Consider the following 21,013-nt stretch of genomic DNA (forward strand, 5'->3'; position numbering starts at 1 on the left):
CTATCACGCAAATCCGACAACGTTAATTAAGATCCGATCTCAGTATCAAATATCATGGCTAAACAGTTGAAACAACTTTCTGCGTTTCATCTTCTATAAAATTTATAATTGTTTACGATTACAATACGATTCTAAGTTTACTGCAACTTGCTACCTCTAAACAACGCAGGCTCATACCCGACTTATCGTTTATTTCTAAAATATTAAACGATCATGTTGATTAGCCCGACATCTCGAATCTAGTTCAATTTTAACGCTTCGTTCAGCAGTCTCGGCTATTATCCGATATTCCATGTGTCTCCATGCGAAATCGACGTTGCCGTACAAAATCTTTGTTACGCGATCTTTTTTAACTTTATGTTCATTTCCTGCGTGTATTATATTTACTCGTTTGCCGGCGTATCGACTTTCTCAAAGGGTGTTATCTGTTAAGCAAATAAAAAAATAAATAAATAAATGCTCGCCATTTATGTGCGCTACGATGAATTTTCACAAGTAAACAAACATTGCGTAGAGATCGGTCTTTAATCCGTTTCCCTGAGGAGAAATCGTCATTATCGAGACGTAACATATACTGTGATTGCTCACTATACATGTATTAATCAAATAACATCTATCTATAAGAACACATAAAGGTTATCAATGATATAAGGAAGAAGTTACAGCGAGAAATAAAAGAAAATTTACATACGTCATCGTACATCGAAACATTACACAAGAAACGATTGTGCGTAGAATCTAAAGTTCAATGTACAGTTCGTTCTAAGAAGACAACGGGAGTGTGGCGATTTTTCTCTCATTTTTCTGGCCAGTGCAGTGTTTCGGAAAGGAGAACGTAATACGTCAATTTGCACTAAACAATTTGACGGAGATTACGACGACATTTAAACAGTGGTTATTCGAGCGTTATTACATTAACTCGCATCCTACTTAGGTGGATTTTTCAACTTCGCGGGTCATTAAACTTTTGTTGCGATTAATTTACTACGAGTATTCTCCGTTCTCGGAACGAAGCAATTGCGAAATACATCATTTCAAAGGCGGATATTCAATTTTATTTGTTTAATAATTTCAAAAAATGTGTTTTTAACGAACTGAAAACTTGACTACCTTTATTTCTTTTAGCTTCAACTTTCACGTCTATCTGTCTATCGTACATACTTAACAAGGAACTTGGAAAGAGAACATTCGCAATAAATAAATACTACCGAAACGCAAAACGATACAAACAAGTGAGTGTATCGTTGTTATCTTCCACATCTTATTATCCTCCACGTCCATTATTCGATTCGCCAACTATATATGTACGTTTATACGGAATCGCTAATCGACTTGTTTCTTAGATTAACGCGGTGGTCGTCAACAAACTTGCCACAATCAAGCCACTTGCATAGCCGCGCACCAGGATATTATGATGCAAGCTGTATATCAACTTAATCGGTGTTAATAGAGTCACATTTGCATCGCAGTAATCTATACGCTCTGAACGAACGTTTAAACGTTAGATTTTTAAGAAAATTGAGATTTGTGGTAATTGGAGTATAATAAAAAATTGGTATACGTTATCGCGTTTCCTGTAAGATACGTTCAAATATTTTTCTCTTTCATTTTTTTCAGATACTTATCAATTGCAAGAAAAACGTTGACCCAGAATGCAAGATTCTGCAAATGTATTTGTTACATTCTAAATTAACACCCGGCGAATTTTCATAATTTTGGTGTTTTACATTGATTTGTATATCATAAGAGACTTATCTTCGTGACTACGTTAATTAAATACAATGTTTGTAGACAGTGGTTTATTTAAGAATATATACGGCGAAAGATAAATATACATGAATATTTAATGGCGTTCCTTTGTTTTCTGAATATATAAAAACCTGGACGTGTTTAATATTTGTACGTAGCAAATATCCGCGTTTTATGATTGTAGTGTGCGCGTTAATAGCTGCAGCCACGTGATAATTCATATTCGGATCGTAAAAATGATAATGACAGTGAAAGTATTTTTCTAACGTCTAATTACGTATGCGAAATGTAAAACATATAATTACTTGAATATATTATCCAAATGATTTTTTTGCCTATAATATCGTATTGTAATTTCTTTTGCAACATGAATATCTTATATTGATTACCATGCTAATAAATATATTACATATATATGTCGGAGTCAGGTAGGCATTTTGGGGAATTCGATGAACCTCTCCTTACTTTACCATCGCGAATGTAGCCAATCTCTATCAGTACGAATGTGGACACTACCAGAGGCTACGAGTAATGGTAATATAATGGTCGAGATGATGGTGACAACGAATTCAGGTTCGATAACGAATCCATGGTCCACGGGAGGATTAGTATCAACGTGCTACTCGATTCGGGTAACTTCCCGATAACTCAATCGGCAATTCGTCCAACGATTCATTAACTGACTAACTCTAACTCTCGCTCTAACTCTGTCAATCCAAAAGAGGCTGCCTCCTGTTCCCGCTTCTCGGGTTAATCTTTGTTTTAAGGAGAGCCATATAACCATTCCGTACCTCTGTCAGGTACATGTCCCTTCCGTGACCGTGGCTACGTCCGGTGACCTGCCATGTCACTTCGAGCCGAAACATTAAGACTATTTCTTATTTTTATTACTTAAGGGCGGCTATAGTAAAAGTCTGGACCAGTGTATTGGGGTTTTTCCCAACATTCCGGACGGGAAATCCCGCTATCTTTCCCTCTCTGATATATATATTTGTATGTTTGTATGTTGAAGGAATAAAAATAAGAAAATAACTTTTAATGTTCCAACCGGGCTTTATGAAGACGGATTCGGGTTTAGGGTAACCTAACGGGTCACCGGACATAGCCACGGGTACGGAAGGGACGCGTACCTGACAGAGGTACGGAATGGTTATATGGCTTTCCTTAAAAACAAGGATTGACCCCAGGAGTGGGGACAGGAAAATATAAGAACGGTCCCATTAGGCCGAGGGAGTCTTTTCTCGTGAGTGAGTCGCTGTATGAAGTGCGGACCGAGTTATCGAGAAGTTACCCGACCCGATCAGTACCCGGATACTTGCAATCCCGTGTGCCGTGGATTCGTCACCAACTCTGGAGCCATCGTCGTTCGCGTCGGGAGTACTTAATTACCGCGTGTAACCGTGCTGACTGTCCCAATCACCTAATCGCCCTCGCGTCGTACCGCATCCATAGCTGATCGTCGAGGAGATACAACGGCCGCTCTCAACCTTACACCCGATGATACCATATATATATGACGATAGTCATATAGGTAATTAGTACTTGTAATCCGATAATATTGTCAGTATAAAATGTAACGTCGATTATTCGAGCCAATCATGCGAGAACGAAGAAAGTTGAAAACAGTGAAAGTGCTACTAGTACCCGCAGAAGAAACTTATAAATTAACAGTGATAAATATTAGGGAAGTAAAGTATGTTATCGAAGCTCGTTCACAACGAGTAGGTCCAATAACAGATTTCACTAGTTGGACAGTTTACTGTAGTAAAAGAATAAAACCTATAATGTTGTTTTTTATGACAGAGAGTTTCGAAATGTCGAAAAGAAGCTGATTGAAATTATCAAAGAGACTCGTATGATTTCTCTTCGGAAGGAAATTTACATATTTTAATTGATTATCAGGTAGAAACGAAAATTATTCTGCGCTATTTTATATTATATCATATTTACATTTACCTCGAAGATTTAAATTACGATAATCTGTATGCTAATCGAGTATTAGCATCGATAGTAAATACAACATTCATATCGGACGATTTCCAAGTTTCGTTAAAAAGAATTTTATCAAAAGTATCGCCTCGATACTCTTATCTGACCTCAAAAAGAAAAAAATCACTCGTATATCATTGTACATAGGCGTCGTTCCTTACTTACGCTTGTCTATTTTATAATTATCCCGTCAATCGAGAACAAATGTCAGCGTCAAACATTAAAAAGATTGGAAAAATTGCTAAAAATCGAGCTATCTGATCGTCAGAGAGTCTCGTACGGTGTTTTAAGAAAGAAAAACGATATTTAAATTGAAAAGAGCAATTTTATTCCATATCGATTTCCATTATTTTTTAGTTACGCTTGCTTTGAATATTCATTTGAAAATAATCATTCGCCAAAACTATTAAAGCGCATCTAACGTCTATACATTTTCTAACAAGAGATATCCACGAGCAACCGTTCGTTCTCCGTGCGACAGCAAGGCGATTCGCAATTTCACGAGCTCGTTAGCGGCAAATTGCAGCGATTCCCCGTCGCAAAAATAGATTTTTAGCAAGCGAGGCAATCGACCAGAGGGATCGGACATTTCGGAGGCAGTTCGCGCGTAAATCCATAGTCGTTTCTTCGGTTCGATCTGATGCCTCTTCTATACATTCACCTTACCGTTAAATATTTACGCTTTGCTATGTACTGTACTCGATTTGGGATAACATTGAACGAGAATACTATCGAAGCGTATAACAAGCCAATGATAAATTAAGGGATCGATAAACTATACATATTTTTATCTCTAATAGTTTCATAATTGAATTATATTCTATATCAAAAATAAACAAGTTCCGGCAGGATATTTTTTAGCCATAGTATATGTACATATTGTATATATGCACTACATTTCTGTCAGTGCAGTTGTGGGATAAAAATACGTAACAGTTCAGCGCAGAATGATCGCCGCTACCTGAACGTTTTGTCTCGTTTTGTTCCGTCTCGTTCTTTATGTTCGCCAGGACCGCACGGAAAACGCCAGGCGATCGCCAACATTGAGGCGGCGCGTGTAAAGTTAAGCATCGAAGCGGAGACGCGCGGCCAAACGATTCAGTTTCGCACGAGCAAGACGCGCAGGCAAACGGTGCCCTCGCATTTTAGTTGATCGCCGTCACTCGCGCACGACGCATGGCCAACGCAGTGCTACGTAAATCTTAGACGATACAATTTGTGGAAATCATTTTATTAGAATTTTATTTTTACGATCAACTGTAATTACCACGCTTTCACCTTGCTTCGATCTTCGTAGTTCTATTCTTCTTACTCTCTTCCTTTGTTTTTCTTTTCTTTCGTCTAATTGTATTCCGTTCATTCGATTCATCGACATTGAAAATAACATTCGATATTATACGTATCCGCGCTTCTTTTTCCAGGACTTTGAGAAATTGACTTTCTATCATAGACGTTTTACGTGATTTTCGCGAGATTTTCGTCGAGTTTGCGTAATTAAAAATTTGATTGGTTCTGAGAATTTGACGCGTTGGTCAAGTCTGAAGTCTATTAGAGATATCTTGGGTTACTGAAAATCGGTAATCGATAAAGGTTTGAAGAGGAGAAATCAGTCGTCTTGTGTGCTCGTCTTGAGATACATACCGATGTGCTTGATGCGCGAGGGCTGACAGCAAAGCGGAGCGAAACTCAAAATCGCGCGATCGAGAGAGTATCTCGAGAAACATCTGTTCCGCGCGGCGTGGGAAAGAGGTGAGAGAAACGTTTGTAAATACTTGCTCAACCTATTTTTAAAATCGATTAAAGATTCACCGGATTTTTATTTTGTTTTTGTAGTTTTATCGAGCTTCTGCTTTGTCTTTTTTATTTCTTAATAAAGTTAAGATCAGTAGATAGTTTAGTCAATTAAACGAAAACACGAAATTTAATAAATATTCTAAACGTTCACCTATTATCTTTGATATCGTATCTTTATCGTTTTGAAAAAGTATTTAAAAATATTTGTCTTTTGGTTAATTTAACGGAGCACGTGTAATAACTTAACGAACAAACGTGACAGAAAAAGCTTATAAATTCATTCAAGTGGTTTAAGAAATAAACCTCGAGTTAATTATCGTTAAAAATTTCTTGGATAAAAGAATCTTCCTTTTCATCGACACAAATGAAACCGGAAGAAAAATTAAAAGTTATAAAATTTATAGCAGTGGGTGGTTTGAGATTATTCGATGGTAATTCCTTTAATGCTTTGTCAAATAACGTCGATTAAGAAGATAACGGGATTGGTTAACCATGTTTTCTATCTTTTAAAATCCATCATCCACGTGTGTGTGAGATTACGAGACTTGAGCAATATCTTAAGTACGTTTCTAATATTGAAGCCATTCTATCAAAACCGCGTTATTCTAATGCAACATTAATGCATTATAAGTATCACTGCGTAGCAAAAAACTGAAACTCCATTCTGTTCTTAATATCAAAACTGGTATTATGATATTTCCAAAGAAAGAAATTAACGACACTTACATTTTATAACTTTTTATGTAAGATAGAAATTTATTTTAGAAATTTCTTCAGGTGGTTTTTTCGGAAAAAGCAGACTCGTGTATGAGTATATACGTAACACATGTTCGCGGAAAGATCAAATCACACGCAGATATCGATATTTGCTAAAAATATGCTCTGATAATGCCGATACCGCGGGATTTTCTCGAGAAACTCTCTGTTAATCCAAATTATACTCGCGTTCTATTTCCTGTATCGAAATTTATTTCTATGTGATGGAATGAATCCGCGCTGGATGTAAGCTCGAGTCCGAATGGGGAAATTTTGAATCATCTTATCGGAACCACCGAATTCCTTTTAATCAATCAAGAAAGACAAAAATCAATGTGTATACTTATAATATTTAACTTCTATCTGATATAGGCATATACATATATGTAGATACTGAAATTTTATGGATAAGTGTAACGTACAATTGTCTAACTAAGCGATAAATAGAAAAATTCGTATTCCTTTTAGTTAGACGGTAGTTAAAATTATCTCGTTAAAAAATTCTAATATCTTTTTTGTTGCTTGAACTTGGTTAAGCGTAGTTTAGAACTATCTACAGGCAGTAGAAAAAAGAAAATTCTTTTAAACTCGAAGTTAGAATTAATTCGGCGTTAAAAGTTTCTAATACACTTGTACTTCTACTTTTTCAATCACTAAAAATGAAACTTAGCGGAATATTTATTGAAACATTCGAATATCTAATTTTCTTGTTATTTGTACTTCGCTAATAGTGCAACGTATAACGTAAAATTATTTGCACGTGACGCACAAAGGTATTCATATTGTTTTTAAACTCGAGAATAATGGAAGTTAACGTTACTATTCATTTGTCTTTGTTATCTTTTGAACTTTGCTAATAAGCGTAATGTAAAATTACTTATACGTTAAGTTATTATAACATATAAAAAAGTCGAATTTCTATCCTTTTATCGTTTTAATTTAACTCACGTAGAAATTATTGTGATATTATATTATCAATAATTGTATTTTAACGTTTGTTCTGCTTGTTGCTTGTGGTCGGTTCACCAACACGTTCACATTGCATTAAGAATACTTGCGTTTTCAACCATTGTTTAGCTTTTAACTATCCGTACAACGGTCGTTTTTGCGTACTCCGAAAATTGTCGGAAAACTATCAACGTGAATCATTCCACACACGTGTCGGTTGGAAAGGCGCCTTGACGCCTACGCGTTTTCCTACGCGCCCGGAAACCTTGATTTTTTTACACATTACACTCGAATGAAAGACAGTCTGCCAATTTTCCACGCGACGCAACCTGTATCACGCCTTTCTCACGATACCTGCTTCGAGATAAATTATCGTTAAACGCGGGAAACGCTGGAAACGAAGAATTTTCAGCCTCTATACAAAGTTGCAGTTACATCTGATACACGTTATCGCGTGTATCGATGATAGGTACATTATAAAACGTTATATATAAATACAATCAATCTTAATCAGATTTTTATCCGTCAAGTATTACGCGTTCATTAAGAAATTTTGTGAAAACGCGGATATTGCATTGATTTGATCGCATAGATGCATTAGGATGCGTACGAGTTTCATAAGAAAATTTCGCCTGCAGTGTTCAACAGTTATAGCTCCGGGCAATTCAGGAGCAGGCTGTTTAGGTCATTTTTTTAATACAGGCCGGAGGCATTCTGGTGCCTTAACAGAACAACGGGCCAAAAAATATGCGCAGTTGATCGGACTGCAGCGACTGTAGCCAAATGTAATCGTGGACGAAGTTCAATGCCGCGTGGACTTTCACGAAAGTCGAGATCGACCGAGATCGTCCCCGATTTTCTTCTCCTTCTCTCTAAAAAAATCTCTATTTTATCGATTTTTTCTTGAAAATAATCTTTCCGAACGCTTTCACGATTTTTGTTCTTGTTCTTATGTTAGTTTTACAACGAGAGATGGAGGAGATGATAAAATGGAAAAGTCGAACGATAAATACGATAAATAGTTTTATTTAGTATAGCTGAATTATGGGTACGTGGTATTTTAAGTAGGTTTTTAACGCACTGATTAGTTTCTTAACGATTGAATTTTGTTGTCGATGATCTAAGACTTTTTACAGTTTCTTAAATTAATCGATTGTTACGTTAGATAGATACGTTGTACGGGTTGCCATTGATTTTTATAAATGTTTTCCTGTTTGATTCTATACTTCTTCGCGGAAATGGAATACAAACAGTGACCGTTTTATAAGAATTATACGAATGATTATTATTACAATTTCTTTTGGAGGTATATTAAGTTTATTGAGAAGACAGCTTTATATATTGCAATGGTAATGGATGGTGCATCGACGAAAGTTTGTCTGTTCGCAGTGCAATCAATTGAGGCACGCATTTAACACGTCGTGGCATCGTCGGTACTTTTGCTTCTATCAATGTCTCTCATTCTCGACTTGGTATTCATTGCGTTGCACATGTGGTACAAGACGAGTATAAGGTGCTTTGTGTAACAGCTTGGACGAAAATAATGACGAATATGTATAGACTGGTTACACTGAAAGTTTTACGTTAAAAAAGTAAAAAAACAATTAAGTTATACGTTTATCTTACTAGAATATTTTTCATTACACCGAAGCAATACGTAATATTTCAAGAAAAAAATCATCTTATTCGAATGAATCGTTCATTTGACATTTTTATTGTAAAATATGTTGATTCGAGCGCGACAGAGAATTAAAATTCTTTAAATAGCACCGAAATGCTTGATTTACAAATATTTTGAATGTAACGTGTTAATAGCAGCAACAAATGACGTTTTTATTGAACATCAAGTGAGATAGAAATTAAAATGTCACTTGGTGTTCTAATAGCTGTGTTAAGTATTGCAAGAGAAGCGTGTGTATTATTCATCGACAACTAGAAACTTGAAACTAGAAGCTTTTATTTCTCTCCCACGAAACTAGTTAACATTTTACGGATCAGTGCATATTTGCATGGCGCAACTTATGTTGTATAGCTCGCGACTATTATCTGGTTGTAAATAATGTTTGGAAGTAATTTCCTGAATTTTAGATAAGTTTATAAATAGTTTCGTTAGCGGCGACGTACAAATTTGAATCGACTTTACTTTGACAGAACAAAATGTTTAAAATAATATATCGTCGAAATAAAGTATCGTCCTATATAATAGTAATGATTATACATATAAAAGGACTAGCAATAATTTTACATAAACAAAGCAGCTATCTAAAGGTCGACAATTTTGATTTTAACGTTTCCTTTTCCTCGATAAATATTCACGCGAGTACATATTTACGCGTAAGTCATATCCGGTGCTGTCGACACATCGAGTATTTAGCATTTATCGAGTAAAATCTTTGCTATTGTTTTCAAATATTTGTTTTATCTAACAAGAAGACGTTCTTTAGACGATAGATTTATTAAGTCGCATGCTACTTTTTTCAGGGACTATTAGCATTTCCCCATTTACGCGATACGAGGTTCTGATACGTGTTATCGTTCTTCTGCTTCCTGGTCTCAATCGTAAGATTTTGAAACAAAGAAAAAGGGAAGAAATTTTTTATCACTGGTAGTAATCGAAATATTTTGTTAACATTGAATTTTCGTTAAAATCTTTCCGGTCTAATCGTTAAATCAATAACGATCCGTTGCATAATGATAAATAATAAATCGATAATTGATCGATGATTATTTGAATAGACGTTTATATTTTTGTGGAAGAATCGTTTTTATTGTATATGAAATAAAATTTTGTAAGAAGTATGTTTCTAATTATAACTATAATCGTTCAGTTTTTTTAATTAAACTCGTTGCACGTTAGCTCACAGTAAGATAAAATAATTGAAACTGTTGCTTGATATATGCGCATATTGATATGGTTTTACATATTGTAATAGTTGGGAAATCCATGTGAATTTTCCTTGTACAAATACTAGAGAAGTGTGTCGCAGTAATACCAAGCCCCTTAGCGTTACTCAGAAACACTAACGTGGAAGAAATAAAAAAGTTATGCCTGATCGATAGACAAAGAGATCGTAATTTTATAAACCAACATTGTATTTGACAAGAACAACGAATAAAAGAAGACGAGTTGACGATTGTTACATATATATAGTATATATGATGGTACATATAGAAAGTGATATACTCATGAGTAATTATTGTTCAAATTATATTATTACATTAAGGACTTGACAAGTTGTTTGTGTTTTTTCCAATCCACTTAATCGTAAGAGATGATTGTACTATCTTAAGTAGACAGACTGCTTCACCTAAAAAGCTGATTAAAATTTTTATGTTCTGTCTACAGTTTAACGATAACTAATATAATTAGAGATACGATAGGGAATTAATCGTCTGTCACGATATCGTATATATAGAAAATTATTTATGGTGCCGTTTTTTACGCGTGATTAATTAAGATAAACATGACATGACATAATCCTATTGTATTGTTTTTTCTCTTATCTACGAAGATCAGCTGTATTTACGATAACGAATAATATACAACCTGAAATATTTGTAATTTCGGACGAAACAATTAGAAACGAAATTATGGGAACGAACGAGATTAATGCGAAATATATTAATTAATTATAGTTACGTAATACAATAATAATGAAATATGTTTTCTCATAGTTCGGAGGAAGAATGAGAATCGTTAGGAAAACAGTGTTTAATCTCGTTCGTATACTTTGTACTATGTTATTTACCATTGCATCATTATTGACGCATTCCTTATGCATTAGCATATCGAAATATTTTGTAATTCGATGAATCTCAGAAATTCCGCGCTTTTTACAATGGATAAATCAATGTGTGTTTAATACAGCGGAGGGTTGACTAATGAGATTTGTCTAACAAACAGTGGTTCAAGGCAAATTCCTAAGTTGTAAATATTTTAGTGACGCAAATACTAATCAAATAAATCGGGTCATTTCTATTAACGACGTTGATCATAGAGTTTAGTCATAGTCGATCGAAGAGTTTATTGAGAGATTGGGATAAAGTTTTCCTCTTCTGGATCTAGCACTGATAGAAAACCGTGCGTTTATACCCATAAGCCTACGTACATACAAAAGAGGCATTTATTAAATAAATTTTACAAGAGGCAATTGCAAATTATTTTCTCGTAGCTTAATAGTATTCTTGGCAAATCCGTGACTCGTACGAAAACATGCCGATAGTTGCACAAATCCGAGCATAACCATAAATACGAATTCCATCTTACCAGTTCGTTAATCTTTGACAATTCCTTCTGCGAGTTGGAGAAAAGTTTTACAAAGAGCGAGATAAATAAATAAAGAAGAAAGGTGGTAAATTGTAGGGTGGATTTGCGTGCCGACGCGAGCGAAAGATTGCAAGTGGTTTTAATCGTAATTAGTATCCTGTGTACAGTGCATAACAGGAATCAAGGATGGTAATAAGCGAATGTGTGTTGTGGTAGGATCGCGCGAGCCGCAGGTATTCGCGATTTTCTTTGCTCGGCAGCTTTGATCGTTTTTCCTTTTGCTTTTCCTTTCCCCCTGTCACGACTTCACCACAGGTCAATAACATTCTGTCCTTCTGACTGGCGACTCGCATTGTCTCGACCGCGATTCTTGGCGCCACCGATGAAATTGCGAACGCGATATTCGCGTTACGTGGACGCGCGTATAATTAACGTTTCTGCATCTTTGGTAATCGGATAACGTTCGATTACGCGCTCGCGATCCATGGGCGTTTTAACGAGGCCGGGACGCGCGCATTGTGTAACGTTTAGGCTTAGATTAGATAGTCCTAGTTTACCGACGTTGATATTCCTTGTTACTACAATTCAATGCAGATGCGATATCGAATTCCAAAATTGGTCATCGAATGAACCGTAGACTGCGGATTTTTATACAAATTCGTATCTTCGTTATACGTTCCTCGACCTTTTGGAATAAGATAGATTTATCAAATGGAAATTGTTTAAAGGGGATTTGCACCAGGATTAATATTCTCTTTATTTTCTTCAATGTTGCGAGTGATGAAACGTTTTGAGAGTATATGTACATATTATTGCGAGATAACATCGATCTGTTATTCAACTTCTTCTAGATTCAGAGTAATTTGGAGATGATAATCATTCTGTTTGTGCAAAATTGATCGATGTATATCGATTGCCATTTATGCTAACAGACGAAGATTCGAATGATCTTTATGAACTTTATGCTACAATTTAATCGATTCCTTTAAGATAAAAACAAAGATTTCGAAAATTGTTGCAAATTTTGAAACGAATGTAGAAATTTTGTTGCGACGTTAAAGAACAATCATTACATATACTTGGACGCACATTTTCAAATATCCATCGTTCGTATGTTACAGATAGCACACATTAACGAAAATAAAACGTGAACGAATTGCAAAGAAAGAAAATAGCTGCAAAACCAGGCAGTGATATGAAGAATACGCAAACCAACAGTTATGGTATGTCAATTTGTTCTATATTTAATATTAATTCAATCTCATATCATAGAGAATTATATCGTATGGAAAATTATTCATCAGTGGTGGAAGAATTAAATACTTACAATCTTTTTTGGATTATACGAATATCATATCTCGAGTAAACATAGATAATTGTAGAACAAACAAATCGCACGCTACAACGTGATATCTATTTTAAATACCTGTAGTACAAATGTGCGAAATCCTAATTAATCAACGTAATTATCTAATTAACAATAAGCTCTTTAGATCTTGATAGGGATAATTTCTTCGAAAAACGTACATTTGATGTATTCGACCTTGCAGATGTTAAAATCTGATATTTAGCAAATACTTAATAGCAGAAATTGATCTGACGTCGTTTCTTAATTCTTTCGCGAATAAACAATTTTTGACTTATGCCAGAAGTTTCATTTCTATCGTTCATTCGTAATAAAAACACATTTTTCTGACGTTTTTCTTTCGATCGAACTCGACTAAAGCTTATTTTATAGCATCAATTAATTGTTCTACTTCTTCCTCTCGAATCTCTCTCTTCTAAATAATTTATTGTTTCAAAGTAGGTTGCTTTTGCAATTCTATCAGGTCAGTCCCAGGGACTGCGCGTCCTCGGGTACGAAATTTATCGGTAGCGAGAGACAATGACTTCATTATCGAACCGAGCGTGCTGCACTTCTCGCATAAGAATTTGTTCGCTGTATGTCGAAACGAATCGATGATAAAACTTGAAGGAAGTCTTTGATCTAGAAAGACGTTAGCAATATGCTTCGAGCTCCGACCTTTCCAGTCGCCCAAGAAGGTAGATAATGTTGTGTGCTCTGGAAACGAAGGCTGATTTCCACTGTCTCGAGGTTACCGTACATTTTACGGTTCACATGGACTTGTTGATCGGTTTTTCTGTTCGAAACTGGTTTTCTCGTCACTTGCTATACTTAAACGTAATAAAGGTTAAAACGGCGTGAACACATTATCGAGGAATCTTGCTCCCGTTTTACCGAGAAGTCATTTCGACCGAGCAGTATCCTACTGGAAAATATTATTTTACGGCGACCGTCAGGAAACGCGGATTAAAAAATGTTCATGCTGTCCAGCTGTTATTAGATACGTTTATATCGCGTATCGAATCGTTCAACGGAGAAAAATGATAATTTCGTATCCAGAAATAAATATCTTTTTGCAGAGAATATTTCTGAGAAAGTATTATGTACCGTAAACTCATTGGACACGTGTATACTTATTTTCTATGTCAGGGTTCTTGAAAAAGATTAGATTTCTGATTCGATGCGTGTAATTTATTTGTCTTCGAGATATAGAATTTTTATATCTTTTCTATGCTAAAAGTGCGTTCTACCGTAGTCTAGTGTAACCTCATTGTAGATATTTGGGAAAAGGTACCATTATTTCTATGTAATTCGAAGCATTTTATGTCATTTAGTAACTTTTGCATTGATTATATCGTTTCGAAAGTATACGTAAGTGTGTGTGTGTGAGTTGAAAAATTAACAAAGTTATGACTATTTGAGAAAAGCAGGACTCGCGCAGCTGAGGATGCATAGAAGGATGATTAAAAGCAATTTTCTCAGAATTATGTTTTTTTCTTTTTTGTTACTTGATGAATTGATTGTAATTTTTGTATGCACCTGTCGTTAAGATGCACATGTCGTAGTTACAGTTCATGTCGGAATTAATTTGAAAATCTTCTCTTCGTATTTTCGCAGTCGATAAAAGATATAAAAAGGAGTTTAAAAAGCCGATAATTGGGCTATCTTTTTAATTATCTCTTTAATTTATCTTTCCAATTATTGACTTGTTTCCTTCTTTTAAAAATCTCTAGTGCTTTTTTCCGCTAATTAAAACGACTGATTCAGAGAAGTCACGAGCGACTCGATTTTGATTAATAATTTTTCTTTAGTCTTTCTTTAAAAAATGTTGGAACGTTAGCAGTAAAGTATCAACGAGAAAATTGTACAGGTTTCCTGTAACAAATGTCCCAAGGAAAGGCTACGAAACATGTCATACAGTAGAATATTTCTTTAACGCAGTATTTTCGTCATACTTAATATTTATACATCTATATCGTATCATATTTTTGTCTATGGTAATGACATTCATACGTACACATAGCGAAGTCACAAAGTCGTAACATAGTTTTCAACATTCATGTTATTTAACACCTGTCGTCAATATTATCAGTCTTCTTCACAAATCAATCAATATGTCAAGACATTTATTTGTATGTATCTATTAATTACGTATTATTTACGAAGCATGTTTTATGGTTGTCAAATGCCTACTACCTTCGTGTCATTTGACCGTATGTGTATAAATATGTACGACTGTATGAAGCTGGTAAGAACGCGGATAAGATAATGTAAGAACGTCTGAAACTATCGTGGTGCAGTTAGCTAAATCCTCGAATTTATCGATCGCAATTCTACGATAAACTTTATTTCTTCATCATGCATTTTCCTTTTATTTTACGCAATCTTACGTGCAATTGCACGCAAAATTTGTAACGCGTATCAGGTATCGTTAGAAAAAATATAGAAAATGAATCAAAAGTGTGAAATATATGAATCTGCTCGATTATGTCTTCTTCCTTTTTCACATAGTTCGTTTATATAAATCACGCACATTGAAAGCATAATAATGAAATAAAATGTCTTGTGAATGAGCTTATCATAGGAATAGCTGCAAAGTTTTTGGTATCGTTTTGTTTTTTTTGTTTTAACTTAACATTTAGAATGAATCGTATTTCTTCTTGTCACGTTGCCAAACTGAACAAGTGTCGACAGTATTATGCAATAATACGATGACTGAAACCGTATTGGTATCGCAATTAAACTTGTAACGACATCGATATCTGGTCTTGAGAGATCATACAGGTGTGCAGTACTTTTAATTTGTTTTATTCGTAATACTAATTATTCCCTCGATGATGAAAGAAGACATGGTATTGAAACTGAAATATTTACTTTCTATCGTAATGGTCGATGTGACTGTAAACGATCGATTGAAAAATATTTCACTTTCCTAATAATTGAAATTATGTTCACATTTAAAATATCTATTCTACTACAATACGTATCAAAAAGTAGAGTCTTAGATGGTACACTTTAATCATCGAATTGTATGAATCATTGGTCGGGGAACTTTGCTCAATTTTATCCGGTCAAAGTTCGTGGAAGGAAAGTTCAGCCGGTTCATTGCGCAGAGCAGATGAATAAATATTAATTGCAAGTTCATGTTGTTAGGCGTAGTGATATCAGACGGGAAATATTCTTTGTTTTACGAAATATCAAGTTCGTGTGAAACAGAAGTAACGTAAATTGATAATACGAGTTGAAGTGAAACTAATTAAGATGTGCAATTGATTTACATAAATTGAAAGAGGATGATTACAACAAGTAAAGAAGTAAATGTGTAAATAATACAAACTCGTATTAAAAAAGCGCACGTTTTCTTAAATACGAGCGTATTATAAAATGATAAGTCTAAATATAATAATTCCTCTGTTATTTCTTATCTCTTGCTTCGTACTTCGATTCCTTTACTCTTACGAACTAGATAATAAATGTGTAAATCTAATTTATAATTTCATAATGAATTCGGAATGTGATGCTGCAGGTACAGACAAATTTAAAATAAAGTTGAGCTTCGGACGTAAAAGGGCAAAACTAATTAAAAAATATGAAATCCGTACAGATTCGAAGTTTTTATATATGTATACACTAAGATAATAGGATGATAAATTTGAAGAAAAATCAACGTTCGTTACCACAATGTAATTAAAACATAGATAATGCAGAAAGTAGCCTTAATTACATATAATTGATTATGGTATCGGAGGATACCGATTATTAACTTAGAAGATACCTCAAACGTCATTTTTATTACAACTGAAACTTACGTTATATTAACTATGTTTTCTAATTTACGAAATCTATCGTTCTTCCATACATATAAATATTATACGCGAATACTACTTTTTACAAAGTATCGCTAGAATTTATCGATATCTGGAACTGCAAACTAAAATATTTGCTTTCCTCCTTGTCATTCAAACTTCGATTTGCGCAATCGTAAACGCGTGTAATCGCGACTTTACAACATTCATTATGTCTAATAACACTAGACACTGATAGATACAAGCATCGAGCGTTTCGAGGTCTGACATATCTCGACTTTATGATTTCACCGTCACGTCGGATTATATTTTCCTGTATGAACCGGTAATTATCATATACACCGTTGTACTCGGTCGCGGGGTCATTTTAATTTTGTTAACTAACGTGGACAATGCCTGAACGTGATCGTATCTCATTTTCACGCGAAATCGCTTTGACATGCAAAATATGTGTAAACGAGCGTGTCAGAGTCACGATAAGCGTGTACCGACCAATCGGATTTCTCTCTCCGGCGCACACCCACTTGTTGCGCAAAATCATCGCGTAAGTAAGTAGACGTAGTCGACGTCGCATCGACAACGCGACGGTGTTTGTCGTCAAGGAGTGACGAATACGAACGATCGATCTACAGTAAACAGTTTAATTACACGTGCTGTCGCTTTTTTCCCTTGACGCGACGTTTATCTCATTGGCGGTTACTACCGTACGTTTTTATATCGATCTGCAGGAAATCCTAGTATGAATCTATTCAGTAAGATGAATTTATCAAAGACGATAAAAATGTACCGTTACACGCGTTAGTACGCGGATACTATACATTCGCTGTATTTGTTGCTTCGTATTTATCGAGGGGATGAATTAAACACTGTGTCGTTTATTCTATAAAAATGTGAACCAGTTATCGTAGCTTGAAGATGCACGAACAATTTCTTTCTAACAATGACATTTAATCGTAGAGTAGATTTTAAAAGGAAAGTGATTATCCTCGTCGTTTCTTAAATTCGACGTGGATCACTTTTTTATATTTTTTAATGATATAGAGCTGGTGTTGTGTCCGAATATTGATGTAAGTAACAGTACGTACGTCGTGGTTTTGTAGCTAATCTTTAGACGTTCTTGTTTTATTAAGATGTGCGCAGTTCGATTAATATTGTGTCTTTGAAGACAATCGAGAGGCGCCTACGAATATGTTAAACATCGTGTTTATGTAATTCATCAAGCCATCTTGATCGTAAATCACATGGAGGATTTGATTAAAATCGTTTATTATGTGCTTGCCTTTGGCAACCTATGCGATTAAGCGTCTTGTTATTAACTTAAATGCAATCGTTTATACGTTTCATAATACCAACTTACAATATCGCTGCGAGAAAATAGATGATATATATATATATATTAAAGATTGTAAGGAAACGGATAATTTACGTTGGCGAAGAAACATTTAGTAGAAGCTGTGCAAACGATATTTGTCATGTTCAAGATCATGTATATCGCTAAATTATAAAAGTTTAGGATTTTCTAGAAAGCGAACAACGATGATTGCTTTTTAGTTGCACGTGCTAGTATTTAATTATTATTATCTGCGTACGTAATGCTTCTTTTTTTAAACAATCAACCGAGTCCCTTCTCATAACCGGGTGGGGAGGGCTGAGAAAGATAAACTATTATTAATACACTTTTTAATTGTTTCGTGTATCGTTACGCTTTTTTGGATATTGATTTTGTCTACACGAAGCAATAAATCAATGATACAGGAGGCAGTAATAAGAATCTCTTGCCTGTCGACTGTGGATTTTTCAAAACGACCCTTCATTTAGGATGTAAATTAAGGATACCAATAAAATGTTCGTATTATACGCTGTTAACTAATTTTTAGAAAATTATTGGTATATATAAATCATAAGATAAAATTTAAAATTACAAGAATGGAAGAGATTAGAAGAATTTTAAAAGAAAGGATGATTCTAGTGTGTTGAAAATTGTGTTGCAATTGTGTTTTTCTTATAAGAAGATGACAAATTTCTGGTAACCTATAGACAAAGGGAATCGTATCAGGAGCTGATTAAATAGTAATTGAGCAACATGAACTGACTACTTTAAGGACTACACAACAGGTCAAAATCATTAAAACAACAATTAATCGCAATCTTCGACTCTTTTAATTATTAGATTGAGTTAGCCTTCGCCAGAGATAAGTATTTTCCATTAAGCAATCTCTATTTATGTTTAGCCTCTTTGATAAGCGTCTAGTCGTACGATTCCTATTGTCTTTAATTGTGTTCATCGTTGGTTGAAGCGATTTGCTAACGCAACGCACGAATACATTAACATACAGATAAAATTGATGTGCTTTATTGATCTGCATTAAAATAGGATTGTCGTAAATTACGTAAGATATTATATTTCAATTAATTAATGGAGGATTTGTTTAAATTAGTGTAGTACCTACAGATAAAAATAAAAGTGCTAACGGGCCGGAAAAAATGGGAAATCTCAATGGGGATATACCTGTGGCCCTTTACGCCATTAGGTAATTAAATAAGGTGTACTTGACCGTGGTTCATCCGCATCTATGGAACACATGTGCGTGCTAGGAATATCAAAACCGTGGTACGAAAGGTAGCTGTTAGTTGTGAGAGAGTTGCGAGGGAGTTGCGAATAGTCGCGTGTTAATCGTCACGCATGAGTTGTCGAGTCGTCGACAGTTGTAAGTTATAAGTTGTAAATTGTGAATTGCGAATTATCAATTTAGTTCTCTTAGTTATATCGCATTACTGCGTTGAATAACCATTTAGTTTCCTATTTACATCGCAATAAATAAATCTGTAAATATCACTAACCAGTGATTTCTACGTAAGTAATTTCGATAATTCCAATAATGTTGAAATTAGCGATTCCAATAAAATCTCGACGTAGATATTTTTGGTTGATTCTTTACGCATATCTTGAATTATATGTGAAATTTCGAGTAATAATTCTTACATAAGACATCTTTTATCTTTGCTTAAAGTCAACGTTGTTAAGCTGTTTACGTTATCTTGTTTAAATCTGTTTTATGAAATTATGACATCACTGATGACCTATAACTGAAGGGATCTTAACTTATTAGTTACCATGATTCTTATTTCGGCACGATGAAATGAAATTTCTGTAAATGTTATAGACTAATTATACAAATTTATAGACATATATTCACATAAAGCATAATAATATAATTGAAAAGTAAATAATACATATTTCACGCAAATGATAAAAAGTATACAAATATTCCTATTCCTAGTATCTAAAATATCTTCATTTTATTGTGTAGCGGAAGTGAATGGCAAGCAAGTCTCGAATGGTAAAGAAGAGATTGTCGACATTGGTGATGAGGTCGATGCCGTGCAAGAAGCTATCGGAAATCTTGGCAGATGGCAAATATACGTTTGTCTGGCAATTTCTCTGGTCAAGTTCCCGATCGCTTGGCATCAGCTCGCGATCGTCTTCATGGCGCCACATCAAAATTTCAACTGTACCTCGCCAGCACACACGGAAACGTCTAACCAATGCGTAGTCAATGTCAATGGTACGTTGGCAGAGTGCACAGAATGGGAATACGACAGGAGCACGTTCACTGAGACAATAATATCGCAGGTAATTGTTGAAAGCTTGTTCACCTAATTAAGATTTTTTCCTTCAGAGAATCGAATGGAAAACGGAGGTAATCGTTGCCTTAAATTACAGTGATGGAGTTAGGTTTTTAATGATTCTTTCTTGCTTATTACTTTGTTTAAATAAACACGAACGTTACGCGCCGTTTATGTATCTCAAATGGAATAATTAATCGAAATATACGATGGATTTTTAACGAGACAAAAAGAAAAGAAACGATTTATATAGATGCGTTTGACGAAGTTAAGTCGTGTTGGGTAAGTGGACACACTCGATTGGTATGTTTTTAATGTTGGTAGTTTAGCGTTGTTCAGTATGTTATGATTGCTGAAATTATATTTAACATAATGCATAATTTAGGGTATAAATAGATACGTAAAACAAGAGAGCGAGAGATTTTGCTTAATGTGTGCTGGATTCTTTTTAATCGAAATAATTCTTTAGAATAATAATTATAGTTATGTGTAGGATAATATAGAAAAAGAATAAATTTTCTTGAAAAGCGTTTGTTAATAAGTACTACGTATTATCAATAATATAATTTGAAATGATTCATTTTTGAACTTATTCGTATTTAATACACCAAAAAAAAAAAAAAAAAAAAAAAAAATTTTTCAGTAAGCTTTAAATTTAAAATTTGATGGATGTCAATAAACTAATACGTAACAACGGTAGTGCATTGCATTTGCAGTGCAAAATGGAGTGAA

The 21,013-nt window shown here is 34.5% G+C and overlaps 1 protein-coding gene and 1 long non-coding RNA gene across 4 annotated transcripts in view; both read left to right on the forward strand.

Moving 5' to 3' along the window:
- Positions 1–693: 693 nt before the first annotated feature.
- LOC117152070 lies at positions 694–2,090 on the forward strand. Its single transcript, XR_004462303.1, has 3 exons — positions 694–1,232; positions 1,344–1,530; positions 1,618–2,090. It is a non-coding gene; the product is annotated as an uncharacterized LOC117152070 (long non-coding RNA).
- Positions 2,091–4,830: 2,740 nt separating this feature from the next.
- The window catches only part of LOC100742475 (organic cation transporter protein-like), a 19,958-nt gene continuing 3,775 nt past the window's right edge, over positions 4,831–21,013 (forward strand). The window contains exons 1-3 of one of the 3 annotated variants that reach the window (XM_003491856.4): positions 4,831–5,487; positions 12,625–12,726; positions 19,966–20,288. In XM_003491856.4, coding sequence (XP_003491904.1) covers positions 12,699–12,726; positions 19,966–20,288 — 351 coding nt within the window. In that variant the 5' untranslated portion in view covers positions 4,831–5,487; positions 12,625–12,698. Of the gene's footprint in view, positions 5,488–12,624; positions 12,727–17,378; positions 17,407–19,965; positions 20,289–21,013 lie in introns of those variants that run through there. The other 2 variants (XM_024369763.2, XM_033322502.1) reach the window with 2 other exon arrangements.

Source organism: Bombus impatiens, unplaced genomic scaffold, assembly GCF_000188095.3.
Source record: "Bombus impatiens unplaced genomic scaffold, BIMP_2.2 scf_0640, whole genome shotgun sequence".
In the NCBI taxonomy this organism is placed as follows: domain Eukaryota; kingdom Metazoa; phylum Arthropoda; class Insecta; order Hymenoptera; family Apidae; genus Bombus; species Bombus impatiens.